Below are 15,140 nucleotides of genomic sequence, written 5' to 3'. Positions count from 1 at the left end.
TGGATTTTATGAGACGTTATGATGAGGCCTTTGTGCCAAAGACTATTTAGATGTTAAAATAAATTCCGCTGCAAAACATTGAATATTTTTTTATTGAATTTTGATGGATAATTAGTTAATTATTCCGTTTATGATTTTTAAGAAAAGAAGCGTGACATTCCGTTTATATATTGAATACTCTGATTAATATTATGAAAGAAAACGGGGTGTTACAAAATTCAGAAATAATTTCGGGATTCTAAATTTAAATATGAGTGAATATAATTATGTTTAACCTAATGATATTGTATTATGGCTCTGGAGCCTTGGGAATCCAGGGGTATAGGTTTTGGAGGCTTGCTTCGAAATGATAATGGGGCGTGGATCCGTGGTTTTGTTGGGAATATTGGTTTTTCTAATATACTTCATGCTGAATTGCTGGCAATGTATCATGACTTGCGGCTTGCTTGGGAGTTGGAGGTTACAAACTTGGTGTGTTATTCAGATTCGAAAGCAGCCATTAATTTAATCTTTGCGACGGTTAATGATTGACACCATTATGCCCCGATTATTCGGAATATTCAGGAGCTCCTGGCAAGGGATTGGCAAGTTCGTGTTTTGCATACTCTAAGAGATGGAAATGCGTGTGCAGATTATTTAGCTAAACTTGGTGCAGGAAGCCATGAGTCCTTCTAATCCATTGAGCACCCGCCTGCTGAAATTAACCCGCTCCTACTAGCTGATGCTAGTGGGACCTTTTTTTTTTTTTGAAGAAGAAAGTGTAACCTTCTTTTCTAGATAGTTTTTCTTTCTCTTTTTTTGTTTTTTCTTCTTCTCCGATTGTTCTAAAATGATATTGTATTATTATGCATCCTTATGAACAAAAAATCCATTTTTTTTACACATAAAAAAAAAACCTATTATTTATTGTCTGAATAAATGAATTTGCAATTTTTAAGGGAGTGTATATTTTGTCGGATCAATTCAAAGTAGAAAAGGAAAAAAAAACATATAAATAGCCTGCTTGTGCTTTATGACTTGACTTGTCACATAAAAGAGTCAAATAATAGAATATGTAAAAAGTCCTTGAAAAACAAAAGACGCAATATAAAAAATAGATTTAATATATCATTTCGTCCATTAACTTATTTTTTGTTTTCAGTTTAGTCTTCTAACCATAAAATATTTTAATTTGATCCCATAAATCATTTATCATTTACTTTTTTAGTCATATCCATTAAAAAATGCTAACAAGTGCATCAAAGTAGTTATTCAAAAATTCAAAAAAGAAATTTTATCTTAAAAACTATTTAATTTATACATCAAAACTTTAAAAAATAACATATTTTACATAAATTTATCAATTATTTTATTTATGGAATCCTTACGGAGAAAAAAAAAAATCTGTATAATATCCAGGCGCAGTAAACCTAACAGAGGTCAACTGTCTTGTCAAAGTTTTTACAGCTCACATTTTCACTCACACGTGTTTGTTTGTTCTGTCCAAAATCCACTCACCCTTCTTTCAATTTAGATTATTTGGAGTATTTATTTTTGGCTCTAAATTTTCCATTAATCTATCTATGAATCTACGAAAAGCAAGATCCAATTCTTTCTCCATTATTACAACTTGATTTGATTATTAATTATCTTTTTGTCCATAAACTAAGGAAAAAGAAGTTAAAAACCAACCCATATGCCTCATTGTACTTTTTTTTCTCTTTTCTTTATTTCAGAAGTATAGTGCATCAATCACATTATTCATTCATTTCATCATCAACAAAAGACAGAAAATATCAGCTCAATATAGTTTCATTTCATTTCCCAAAATTATACCCAAACCATAAAACTTCCTTAATCTGCATCATCACATTCCTCTTTTCATTGTAATTTTCATTTCTCTTTTCTCATTCCCGAGAAAAAAAATCAGAAAATTTTGATTTTCATATGTTAATTTAATCAATCATTATTCTTCCCTTTTTGCCTATAACCCATAACCTTCACTATTTGATTTTTCCCCATGCATGATAAAAAATCTCGAATTTCCTTCAACCCGTTTAAATTCTCCATCTCAATTTCATGTAGCTTCTCTCAAATTGTTCAGAATTCACGGTTTTCTTCCATGACCGAGATCTAGGGTTTCTTAACCCTGTTCCTCCCACATTGTTCCTTTTCACGGTTCTTCTACAACAAATCAACGTTTTCTGGTACATTGATTGTTTTTCCTTCATGGGTTCCCTCTAAAGCTTCAAAATTTGTAGATTTCACCTACTGGGTCACCATGTTGAAGCAATTTCTAAGTAAACTTCCTCGCAAAGCATCAAAACATGACTCGGACGAGTCGTGCAGAGTCGATTCGCACGATTCGCATCGAGTCACCGGTAAAAACAACCGTTCACAAGGCGGCAACGATGGGGGTAAAGCCAACGCCGCGAAAAGGAATTCATCAGCAGCGGTTTTTCCGACAAGCACCGTGTCGTTGATTGAACCGTTGGTGCCGTTTAAGGATGTTCCTAGCTCGGAGAAAATGAACCTCTTTGTAAGCAAGTTGAGTCTTTGTTGCGTTGCGTTTGATTTCACCGATTCTGGTAAGAACGTTGTGGAGAAAGATGTAAAGAGAAGAACATTGGTTGAACTTGTTGATTTTGTTTCTTCTTTTGGGTCTGCAAAGTTTAGTGAGCCAGCTATTCTTGCAATGTGTAGGATGTGTGCTATCAATCTCTTTCGCGTTTTCCCGCCACATTATAGGGCTCATAATCGAATTGGTGGCGGTGAGAATGATGATGATGAACCAGCTTTTGATCCTGCTTGGCCTCATCTTCAACTTGTTTACGAATTGTTGCTTAAATTTATAACATCTTCTTGTCTTGATGCTAAGGTGGCTAAAAAGTATTTTGATCATTCGTTTATTTCGACATTGTTGGAGTTGTTTAATTCGGAGGATCCCAGGGAAAGGGATTGTTTGAAGACAATTATGCATAGGGTTTATGGAAAATTCATGGTTCATAGACCTTATATTCGGAAATCGATTAACTATATGTTTTATAGGTTTGTGTTTGAGACCGAGAAACACAATGGAATTGCTGAGTTGTTGGAGATTTTTGGGAGTATAATAAGTGGATTTGCATTGCCATTGAAAGAAGAACACAAAATTTTCTTGTGGAGAGTTTTGATCCCTTTGCATAAGCCTAGATCTATGGGGGTTTACTTCCAACAATTGTCTTATTGTGTTACACAGTTTATAGAGAAGGAGCCTAAGTTGGCAAGCATTGTGATTAGGGGTTTGTTGAAATATTGGCCAATAACACATAGTCAGAAAGAGGTAATGTTCCTTGGTGAACTTGAAGAAATTTTGGAAACAATTAACATGGTTGAGTTTCAAAGGGTCATGGTACCATTGTTTTGGCGAATTGGATGCTGCATGAGCAGTTTACACTTTCAGGTAATCTTACATTAATCCATTTGATAAAAAATCCTCATTATTTGGACAGTCCTATTATTCCAATGTTATTTTTATTATAGGAAAAATGGATTCATTCTCTAAATCTATAGTTGGCTAGTTGCAACTTGGTGCTCTATATTTGCTTTTACAGTCATTTTCTGGCATAATAGTATGAAGCAAAGTAGCTAAGACCCTCTTATAGAAGTCAGAGGTCACTGATAGAGTGTGAAAGTAGTATATGTTATTTCCTGTTTGAGTAAAGCCAAATACTCAATTTGGTCCTTGAAATTGTAAGATTGTATCACCCTAATCCCCCATATTATCAATATTCCAAAATGATCTCCAAAATTGTGAAGTGTTAATCAAATTTGTCCATCTTTTGATACTTGTACTAACTATAATGATACCAAGTTGATAATACAGGGGATAGATTTTACATTAAGTGGATAATGTATGTATTTGATAACAGATCCAGGCAAAGGGAAAAACTTGAATACAAATTTGCAATTTCTGTGATCATTTGGAATATTTATAACGTGAAGGACTAGGTTGATAAAGTTCTGTAATTTCAGCGACCAACTTAGGCATTTACTCTTTCTCGCTTCTTTGGAGCCCCCTATATTTTATTGCCTTTTCAAAATAAATGACTAAAGTGCTGCAAATTTTCTCTATTTTCCTTTGAGAATCAATGGGTTCCTTTGACTTGCTTTTTGTAATTGCGAAAAGACGCCCTTTTTAAAATTCAACATGAATTGTTTCAGGTATCTGAAAGAGCCCTTTACTTATGGAACAATGACCACATTGTCAATTTGATTGCTCACAACCGTCAAGTGATACTACCTATCATATTTCCAGCTCTAGAGAAGAATTTTCACAGCCATTGGAATCCAGCAGTGCTCAACTTAACCCATAATGTTCGAAAGATGTTCAAGGAAATGGATGAGAATCTGTTCCTTACTTGTCGTTCTCAGTTTAAGGAGGAAGAAGCACAGCTAAACTCAGAATCTGAGAAGCGGAATGAAGCATGGAAACAATTAGAACATACAGCCAGTCTCAAGCCTGCAGTCGGAAACACCGCTGTTTTAGTCTCTCCGATTTGATAACCGGAACTTTTGTATGTATGAGTATGATACAATCCAAATCAATTTTTATCTCTTTCCACATGGAATGTGGTAAATGGTTGTTACTGGGAGTAGAATTTCATTTTTGGGTCATATATATGCCTTTGATACTTCTAGCAGCCAAATGTTGTAACATGTAACATAATTTTGATTGATGACTGTACGGTAGCAACCTGTCTCCTCAAGATAAGTTATGATGAGAAGGACCATGCAGTAGATTAATCAAACCATTTTTCTGTATAAGCTAATTTCCAAAATCTGCAGTGTGTATGATCCTCCTTTACTCCTAGGTAGTTTTACCATTAATCTCGATTCTCAAACAATGTGAGACTGTTCAATCTATCAAAATAACATGAATAGTAATAAAAAAGGAAAATAAGAGGTTTGAAGTCAGGCAAGATTAAAAACGTTCCTTTCCTTTCAGCTCAGAAGAAAAAAGCAAGGCTGTTTGATGTGCAGTACTTATTTGGTCCCAGAAAAAGCATGGCTATAATGTACCTAACCTTGGAGAAAAGTATTGCCTAACACTGTGTTAGGATATGAAAAAGAAAATAAAAGGAAAAGGAAGTGAAAGGAAAGAAAGTATAAAGAAAGAAAAAGAGTACAAAGTCTACACCACCCAATATTACCACGGAGGGTGGTGTTACTTTGGGGTAGGCGACCCAATTTTGTTTCATAATAAAATAGGTCATTGATTAAAGTTTGATTTGAATCCTAAATCTCTTTTAAATTTGTTTGAATGTCTTAGATCCACCACATGAACTGCACATTGGAGACTTCAATTATGTTTGGAAAGTTGAACCAAAATGGTTAAAGCTGGAATATGTTTTCAAATAATCAAAGCCAACCGAATATTTGTAAAAGGTGAGGCATAGATTACTTTTAAAACATACAATAACCTCCCTTAAGTTCTCATCATATAGACTAATGTTAACATCGTTAATCTTCCGTTAACGATTTTTTTTTCTTTCCTTTTTCACGGTTAATTTTATGAACTGGTACTTCTTTGATTGATTCTTAGAGCACAGCTCCATGTTTCACATGAGCATCAATATTCAATATTGCCTTGTTGCTCTAATTCCAAGCCTCCCGTAGCTCTTCTGAAGTGGTACAGCCAAAATACACAATAGAAACATTTATAATCATACTATAAGGAATTGAATTGAAATTAACGTAGAAAATATTGCAATTTGGAAGAATAGTTTGATGATAATGTAGGATGCATGATATGAAGCTTGATGCTGGTCGTTTGACGGTGAGTACATGAACTGATGGTGCAAAACAAAGAATTAATTGGGAGCCATTGGTTGTGTATGTTATAATTTCATAGACAGAAGTTTGACACCGTTAAAAAGAAGGGAGGCAGGTGAGTTTAGAAAACTAGAGGGGAGAAAAGAAGAAGTAACTACAGTAAAACATAAGGTAATTAAATTCAATTCATAATAACTGCATACCATTTGAAATCATTAATGTTTAACTTACTACTATTTAAATTTTAAATAAATTCAATATAAATTAATGTATCTGATCGAAATTTTGAACCAAATACATCAACATTAGTCGATTAAAAAATCTCTTATAAATAAGACCGAAGAATAGTAATACTAATATGGGTCCGGCTAACCGGTGCCCCCGGGGCACTGATTAAGCATACCATAAAAGGGAATTATTACCATAAAAGGAAACTGTTTTTGACTTTATTATAGATTAATTACACAATTTCAATGCATTAACTATTATATAATTTCCTTTTTCATATCCTTAACCAGTGCCCCGGGGGCACCGGTTAGCATTTCCCTACTAATATTGATGCATGCCAATTTAAAACCAATCTACAATTTCCATATCCACAACCACCCTCATATTTTCAATGGTAATTATCCATAATCAATGGTGATTTCCTTTGACATCGGAGTTTCTTTCTTTTTCCTTGCCACCAATGTTAAATACTAGTTAAGCTTGCAACATTAATGTTACTTTTTCTATTATAACCTTAGCTATTTATTACTCTCTATTCTTTCAATTCTTTCATTTATTTTTCCCATATTATTTATTAAGGACAATTTTGTAAAACAACTCATAATATCTCTTTTCCACACAATATTAATTGCATTTCTTAATATGTGTGAAATGCCTAAAATGTCATACAATTTAGAACGGAGGGCGTATGAAATAAGTTAGTGCTTGTTTGATATTGCGGTGAGATTAACAAATTTATGTTGAGACATTGTGATACCAAACATGCTTTATTTTTTTTAAGCAGCTAAATTAGTCCACCTTAAAAGGACCACATTGCAAAGTATCAGGCCAACCAAAATGGGTTTCCAAACATGCTCTATTAATATTGTAAAAGACTAAAAAGAAACAAAAGTAAAGTAAAACTGCAAGTAATTCCAAAAGCAGCTACATGGCTTTGTTGAATTATAATGGCGACCTCAAAATGAAGTATTCTACTTCACCTCAGTACTTCAATTCACTGTTTGAGTTGTATCAACATGTTACATGGAGATCTAGAAGAACAAAAATGGATATCATCTTACATGTTACAACTACATGAATGTTACAACTACGTAACTAATGAGTAAAGGGTAAACAATATCACGACTGATGATAAAAACACCCTCATTGTACAGGAAATTCCGAGTCATGCTTGAGTCCTCTTAGAAATGCATAAATTTACACTTGAGCCTGGAACAGTGACTGCACCGGTTTTGGGGACAGTTTTGCCACACCATTGAACTGTCACATGAAGCAAAAGTTAATTTCATGTAACTATGTATATACCTTTTTTTTCAATAACAATAAAGCTATGGATAGGACAGCATATTATTCTGCCGGCTTATGAACCTCAATCATATGGAAAAGATGTTTCCCCTAAAGGATACAATACAACTGGAGAAGTACTTGTACACACGGTCTAGCACTCTCTTTTAAAAAGAGTGTATTGCTATTGCTGCTCCTACATGTGATATACCATCTCCGTTCCTATTTACAAGCACCATTTGAAGAGAAAAAAGTGTCCCTCTGAATGTAAGCCATCTTTCAAATTACTGGATATATTTATTGTTATTTTTAAAATATATTCAAATTAATACTACTAATTACAATGGACAATTTAGTGATAGTCATACAAAGACTAGACACATTAATCACACTATCAACTTTTCTTAATATATGTGAAAAGTGTAAAAGATGCTTATAAAAAGGCACAGAGGGAGTAGCATTTTCGGTGTGACTAGTGGAGTTAAAACATTGGGCAACTGAAAAAAGGATAAGAGTTTGTTATTCTAACCTTCTCATGTTTATATTTCTCACGTATAGCATGGAGAGAACAACCTTTGGTATTAAGTTGCAGATCTTCCAGTGCAAGAACAACTGGTTTTAGCTCTGAAGCTTTGTAGTTTGTAAAATGCTCCAGAGTTGTAGTCTGCATATATAAATGCATGTGACTCATCAAATTTCTATTTAAATCTTCTAAACAAAGGTAACTTGGTACTAGTCAACAGTTCATACCCATGGATGTTCTGAGTGGTTAAGGGTCCATCTGGCAAGGAATACAGCAGAAGCAGCCACACGAGAAGGTAGAAACTGTAAGAAGCTGTATTCAACAAGAGTGAGTTCTGCTAAATAGTTTGCCAGAAATTCCAGTTCAGCAAGAGGAACCTGTATAACAAGATAAAGTTTAACACATTGAGTTGCATTTTTCCTGTAAGCATAATATAATCACGCGTGTTTGATTTTGCGATGACAAAAACCAATTTTGAATAAATTGATTCTAGAGTAAGTTGAACAGCAAATTTGAGTGTAAAAATCACATTTAGAGTCAAATGCTACAAATCCTAGCTTTTGGTTAGAATAAATTCTTGAGGCCAAAAAAATCAATTACAATTGACATCTATCAAACATGTCAAAATCCATTTTATGTGTCTAGAACCACTTTTGGTTATCTCTACCGCGAAACCAAACACACACTAAGTTAAATTGTAGATAGTGGATAACAACTATAGTACCTTGTAAGAAGATTGCGCTGCTTGGATGAATCTCCTGAAAGACAATAATAGATCAACTTAGTTCAATGAAGTTTTAAGTAGTATTTTTTTAAAAAGTGTTAATATAAACGCAGTACATTAGATACCTGATAAATGTTTTGGTTGTGGGAACAGATAACTGAAAACGCAGAAGGTTTAAAACTTCCTTCTCCATTTTTACCACCTCTTCTTTTGTGTATGTATTATCTGTGATGAAGCAAAATTCTTCCACCCGAGGAGCACACATCTCTTCATATTTTCTTTAAGCCATGAAGAAAAGAAGTGTATGTTAGACCGAATGATATTGGAAAGAAAACATACAGGGTATCTTAGATAATAGATAGATAATCACTTGTAAGCATCACCAAATGCATTCAGATTCAATTATTCGTGAATAATCAACAAATACAAGTTGAAAAGAAAAGTAGCATTTTGGAAAATAATTATCATCACCACAATAAACTGAGGATGGAAAGGTGATTGACATTATCTGCTTTATCATTTTGAAAGCCTAAATATCCTTAGTTCATAGTTCAAAAAGAAGACAGAACATCAAGAAGTCTAACTTTGAGCAACGGGAACTTATGTAAACCAGGACCATTACAAAAAAATAGTACTCACGATGCAATGAACATGCAAGTAACACCAAGCAACTGGAGCCTGTGTTTCTGAATCAAACTTGTTGAGAGAAACCGATCAATGAGGTTCACAGTAAGGTAAAGAGTGTCTGGAACCAGCTTATATTCCTCGGAAACCTGAAAAGGAATAGGACACCTTTAGCAAAGCCACAACAAAAGCTTGATGGTAAACTTCAACAAACTGTAATTAAGGATTCTCCATTTCAAATGCAACTATAACCTGATCATCATAAAGAGTTGTAGTTATCCATCACATTGTATATATCCTATCATTCAACTATGTTTTTGATTGAAAGGTGGTAGATTAGAATTCTTTGATATGGTTATGGCGACAAAAAGGAAGAGCTAAATATTGCTCAAGTATATAAATGTACACGAAGTTAATACCACAAGACTGACCTCCACAAGCCAATCAATCAGAATTCCACGCATGCTTGGAGAAATATCTTGCTGCAACTTCTCCATGTAGTTGGTTGATGGTCTTTTTTCAAGCTGGAGAGATTTCACCAAAACTTATCATCAATGTTTTTATAGTGAACCTAATTATTCTGCTCTATTCTTAGTACAAAAATAGGATTACTTTGGAATGTTCTCTTATGCAGCAAAACTGACATTTAATAATATAAAATATGGAAAAATGAAATATGTTCTTGACTATCCTAGAATACTTGCTTACATTGAAAGTTATACTCTAAAACTGAAAGAACCTTATTATAAAGTTATAATAACAATGCAGTCAGATTATGACAAAGGAGAAAGCAGAAGCAGTTGAGAGGTGCAGCATAAGATTGTTTAATAACGAGTTTCTGACAAACCTCAGAGACTCGAACTTTAGTGTATATATCAGGGGCATAAGCACTCCAAATTTGAGAATCCATTAACTTTTTATCGATGTCCACAAAGGTCAGGCAATCCGAGGCTCCTATCTTCTCACAAATCATATTTATGTCTGCACAATACAATCAAGACAACATGAAAGTAATTATGGGATCCAAACTTCTAAGATATTTTATCTTTCTAGTGAATTAGTGGCTTACACCTAGTAGCTTTTTTTATGTTGTCCAAAGGGCAATCTTATGACATTGCAATTTAGCATATGGTGTTATATACCTAAAACATGTTTTATACTAGCAGTAAAATATATGAGATTATTGAAATAAACCTTTGCTTTGGCTTGGAGAGGTAGCGAGTTCACCAGAGTTCACACATTCTTGCATCGAAAGCGCGGTTTCTGTCATAACATGTTCACTTATGTTGTTGGACATACAATGTTCAGTTGGTTCATCAACCAAAGTTACTGCAGCAATGGTGTCATTTGACTCTACCATCTTTATGGTAGTCAATTCTTCAGCTACCTTCTCTTTACCATCCTCTTGTGCTGATGAAACTTCAATGGAGACATCTGAAGTTAGTTTTGTGTTTTTCTTCTGGTAAACTCCTTTGGCCTGTAAAATGGATAACTAATCGGCATTAACAATGACAGCAACTAAAGTCTTCTACTATGTAACAATTATGTCATAGTGTTCTATTGTGAATCATGTCTAAAAACAAACTATTTAAATCGGTTATGAGTCATTTGTAATAGTTCTCTTTACCTCTTACTATTGGACAATCTTTCGTCTAATCTACTCTCTTTACTAGGGTCTCTACTTCCACACATGTCTCTACCACCTAAGATGAGATTCTACAATTTATATAAATTGAGAGCATTTTGCACCTTTCATATAACATTGCAAGTCTTGTAGCTGTGTAATGAAAATTTTATGTTTTGGGTACAAAACCCCTCTAGCAATTTCAGTATGTTACAGCTGACTTACATATCCAACTTTGAAGGCAACTCTATTACGAGTTTGCTCGACCAAGTTCAATTGGTACATTTTATTTTATGGCATATATGACACTAATGATTTTTCATTCCGAATACCTAGATAGATCAATCTGCATCTTTGAAAAGAAAAAAGAAAAAAAACTATCATTTTCTAATGATATGGTGATAACAACAACCAAACCTTTTCCAACTAAGTGGGGTCGGCTACATGGATCAAATTACGTCATAATGTTTCATAAACCATATTTCAGTCCAACTCATTAATTTCAAAATCATTCTGATAGTTTTTTAGGTCTTCCTAATTATATGGTATGGTGATATTGATTTAATTTGAAGCATGAATTTGATGATAAAGTAAGGATTTATACCTGAAAATTGGATTGTTTAACACGTTTATCATGTGGTTTTGCAGTGATGTTAGTTACATCAGTAAGCCCTGCCCTTCGTTTACGGTGAGGAACAACAACACATGTTTTATTCTCAGAAGAAACAACCATTTTGGAAGTTGTTGCTCTTTTCCCTTCATTTTCCAAAGAGGGTCCTCCCAAAACTTTTGCCCTTGATCTGGTAATTCTGAGTGGACGCTCTTCATCTTTGGCACACAATGTACTATTTGCTTTACTCATAGTGCTTGTGCCTTGAAGAAGAAGAAGAAGAAGAGCAACCCAATTCTATTTCAAATGCAAATCATACACACCCACACCTGTGTTTCAAACAAGACATTAACATTAATATAAGTTACACAAACTCAACAAATAGACCAACAAAACAATGTTGCTATAATACTTTAATGTAACATTGCATGTCAACAACAGTATTTCTTCTTCGTTATTATTTTTATCTGGTCAACATAATATATATCAGAAACCCCAAATCTTGACTTTTAGAAAATCTGAGTAAATCATGGCTAAACAATTCTTGGAACTTCAGATTACAGGGTTAAAAATGTTGGTTGTTTTTAATTTGAGTGAGAAAAGGTAAATTTTTTTTTGAGGTTGCTGTGAATGCAACCATATTGAATCAATCAAAATAAATAGGTAAAAGAAAACCACAATTTTGAATTCCAAAGTCCAACCAAACACGTAAAAAAAAAAAAAAAAAAAAAAAATTGGGAAAGAAATCAGAGAAAAATAGGTTTGTTTGATTCTGACCCCTTTGTACAAATGGAAGAAAGGATGAAAAATACAAGAGATGTATACAATGTAATGTAGCTCAATCTCAGATCTAAGCAAGAAAATAAAATAAAAATTGGATAGAATTTGAAAATTAGAGGAATGAAAGTATGATGTGAGAGTCACCTAGAGAGAGAGAGAGAGAGAGAGAGAAGGAAGTATGGTTAGAGTAAGTGGGATGATGATGGTAGTAATATAAGTGAGAAGAGAGGAGGAGCGTTCACTACACTTACACTTACTCCTCACTGAGCGGGACGGAGCCACAGTTCAAATTACAATTACAACTACATTACAAAAACGTTATTTTCATTCCTCTTTTTCATATTTTCCCATTTAATACAACTAACGTCACCACCACAAAATATTCTTTTTTTTATTTTACTCACTCAATACTTACTTTTTTTTATTTTACCTTTTTCCAAAATAATTGCTATTTTTTTTTTTAATAGGTAAAACAAAATCACGTTTTGAATAAAATTTATTATGTGTTTGCGCTCCATTGAAAAGATATTTCTACTTACCTACTTATTATTATGTAAACATTAAACAATTATCGTTATTTTAATACTCGATTACTAATGTAGAAAGAAGAAATCTCAATCTTTGCATTCAAACGTTATTCTTATATTTGTACAACTATTTTTAAACAACTTTTAGGACAACCTTATTATTCTCTTTTTTTATTGGTTAAAAACAATAGAGAGAGAAAAAGAAAGAGAGAAAGTTGTCTAAAAATTATAGCAAAATGGTTGTACAAATATCATTTCTCTATTTTTTTTTTTTTTTTAGAGATGCATTCAAACAATCTTATATACTAGTGTATTAGTATTATATTAATTAGTTGAATTGTGTGAATTGAAACAAATATCACTGCTCTTTACCTTCTTTTGAATAAAAAACATTGTCCATCATTGAAGAGACGTATTACCTTACTTATATAGGACCATATAAACGGATTGGACAATTGATATAAAAAGAAGAAATGTGAATCGTCGCATTCAAAAGTTATTATATAGTATATTTAAATTTTTAAAAAATTAAATTAAATTCAATCATTGTTTCCCAAAAGAATTATAATTCCTATACATGATTAAAAAAATAATGGAGAAAATCATTTAAGATTTTGACTTGAAGGAAAAAGAAGTGGTAAAATAATACAGTATATTAGCTTCCCTGCTCTTTTGTTTTTTTCTCTAAAAAGTTCAAGTAAAAAAATTAAAATTTGGTGTTACATAATTTTTGTGTTTTTTTGTGTCGACAAAATACAATCTTTTGACTTTTCTTGTATAGCTCTCTCTTCTTACCTCATCACCGTTCAAACCATAGGCTATCAATTATGCTTTTAATGAGTTTTGACATTTTAGTTATCTTTAATTATTTTCTTGTTTCATTTGCCATCATAGCCTAATTGGCACTATTTCGTTTGATGAAAAAGGAAACTTAGGAAAGCACAGCTTCAAGAAAAAATCCAGGAGCGATGCGATGTTTAACTTAAATTCAACTTGTAATTATTGGGAGATTCATAACTAATACTAATAAATGTAAAATTGATGTGCTTAATGTATGATGAATTGGTATAGCTAAAATGGAATTTTGTTTTTTTTTTCATGATAATTCAATGCGAATTTATATTGTCTCCTTTTAAATTAGATTTCCTTATTACGTGATTTAGCATTAAATCTTTTTATGAGATTTCCCGGAAAATAGGATCTTGTTGCTCTGCCTATTCATTTTTTTTAAGAGGGTTCCACCTATTCATGTTGAAAGAAATACAAATAGAAATGGAAAGAATTATATTTACAGATTTTTCATGTGATGGTTTTGTACGTTTGACATCGATTATGACTTATGAGCATGCCATCAAATGACACGACGGTCGGGTCAACTATATTATAATATTTTGACAAATATTAGTTAGAATCAATGACAAAATATTACTCCCTCCGATACTATATATAAGAAACAATTTACTTTTTTGATTAAGTGGATAATTGATGTATTTGGTCTATTTCTAGACTAGATACATCAATTATTGAATGAATCTAAAAAATTAATTTTTTCTTATAAATAGAATCGGAGGTAGTAGTTAGAATTTTGTCAAAAAAAAAAAATATTAGTTAGAATATTAAGACTCACATTTTTAGTGAAAAAAAAAATATTTTTAAAGCGAAAACATACTTTGATTCATGGTGGTGTCATGTGATGTGAGTGGTACCTCATAGTATATTTTTTTGTTAATTATTCGATTAATACATTTTAGGGATAGTTATTAATATACAGTTGATTTAAAAATTAAACAGTTGATAGTTAGCGAAAAAAATTAATCTACTTCAGGGAGCTGCAGTTTCTTTTGATTTTTAAAAAAAACAGTTGATAGTTATTTTTAATAGAAGGTTACAAAGGTAAACTTACATGACAAGACGGTGATATGTTTTCATTGGACAACAATGTAAAATTATTTACACAATTAATAAACCTTTTTTTAAGTGTGTGTATAAAGTTTTATTGTATTTATGTTTTGACAGTCAACACCTTTTTTTTTTACACAAGTCAACACATTTTTTAGAGGCATAACATTACTTTGTAAAATTATTATTTTTATTTCATTTATAATATTTTTATTATGGATGAAATAAACAAGTATCATTCATTGTAAGGTGTCTTGAGTGTTATTTTTAGGACCAAACTTATATACATAAGGGATGTAAGCTTCATAGAAAATCAAAAATCTAAACCGAACAAAACTGAAAAAGTATTTGATCTAGTTTTAAAATCAAACCAAGCCGATCTAAACCGATTTGATTTGGTTTTGTTCTCGAGTTTTTATTTTGAGGTCTAAAGAACCAACAAATCAAATTGAATTGATGCTAACCTCTCCCCTATTTACTAATATCATCCCTCCTCACATACAAGTAAGATTAGGCCCAGCATT

At 32.4% G+C, this 15,140-nt stretch overlaps 2 protein-coding genes across 4 annotated transcripts; one reads left to right on the top strand and one right to left on the bottom strand.

Annotated features, from left to right (window-relative positions):
- The first annotated feature begins 1,627 nt into the window (after positions 1-1,627).
- LOC11431523 (serine/threonine protein phosphatase 2A 57 kDa regulatory subunit B' kappa isoform) lies at positions 1,628-4,799 on the top strand. The gene is made up of 2 exons (XM_003603419.4): positions 1,628-3,421; positions 4,183-4,799. The coding sequence occupies exons 1-2, from the start codon at positions 2,261-2,263 to the stop codon at positions 4,519-4,521; spliced, it is 1,500 nt and encodes a 499-aa protein (XP_003603467.1). The 5' UTR covers positions 1,628-2,260; the 3' UTR covers positions 4,522-4,799.
- Positions 4,800-6,930: 2,131 nt separating this feature from the next.
- Positions 6,931-12,501, bottom strand: LOC11435451 (cyclin-A2-1). Of its 3 annotated transcripts, none has more exons than XM_024779600.2 (11): positions 12,442-12,501; positions 11,405-11,739; positions 10,371-10,653; positions 10,024-10,157; positions 9,608-9,700; positions 9,192-9,325; positions 8,678-8,830; positions 8,553-8,586; positions 8,056-8,205; positions 7,835-7,969; positions 6,931-7,281 (listed from the first exon to the last, which is right to left on the bottom strand). In XM_024779600.2, exons 2-11 carry the CDS (start codon positions 11,660-11,662, stop codon positions 7,219-7,221), a joined length of 1,437 nt encoding a protein of 478 aa, XP_024635368.1. In that variant the 5' UTR covers positions 11,663-11,739; positions 12,442-12,501; the 3' UTR covers positions 6,931-7,218. The 3 variants fall into 3 exon arrangements, with proteins under 3 accessions (XP_024635368.1, XP_039687825.1, XP_039687826.1); XM_039831891.1 differs by having other exon boundaries at positions 12,335-12,484; XM_039831892.1 differs by lacking the exon at positions 12,442-12,501 and adding an exon at positions 12,188-12,206.
- Positions 12,502-15,140: the final 2,639 nt, after the last annotated feature.

The sequence above is a fragment of the Medicago truncatula genome, chromosome 3, assembly GCF_003473485.1.
Source record: "Medicago truncatula cultivar Jemalong A17 chromosome 3, MtrunA17r5.0-ANR, whole genome shotgun sequence".
Taxonomy (NCBI): domain Eukaryota; kingdom Viridiplantae; phylum Streptophyta; class Magnoliopsida; order Fabales; family Fabaceae; genus Medicago; species Medicago truncatula.
This window is presented reverse-complemented; position numbering and strand designations above follow the sequence as displayed.

Coding starts and splice junctions, on each gene's coding strand:
- LOC11435451 (XM_024779600.2), bottom strand. CDS start 11,662: ATGAGTAAAGCAAATAGTACATTGTGTGCCAAAGATGAAGAGCGTCCA. Junction 9,701..10,023: donor CTAAAGTTCGAGTCTCTGAG/GTTTGTCAGAAA, acceptor AAATCTCTCCAG/CTTGAAAAAAGACCATCAAC. Junction 7,970..8,055: donor ACCACTCAGAACATCCATGG/GTATGAACTGTT, acceptor TTATATATGCAG/ACTACAACTCTGGAGCATTT.
- LOC11431523 (XM_003603419.4), top strand. CDS start 2,261: ATGTTGAAGCAATTTCTAAGTAAACTTCCTCGCAAAGCATCAAAACAT. Junction 3,422..4,182: donor TGAGCAGTTTACACTTTCAG/GTAATCTTACAT, acceptor GAATTGTTTCAG/GTATCTGAAAGAGCCCTTTA.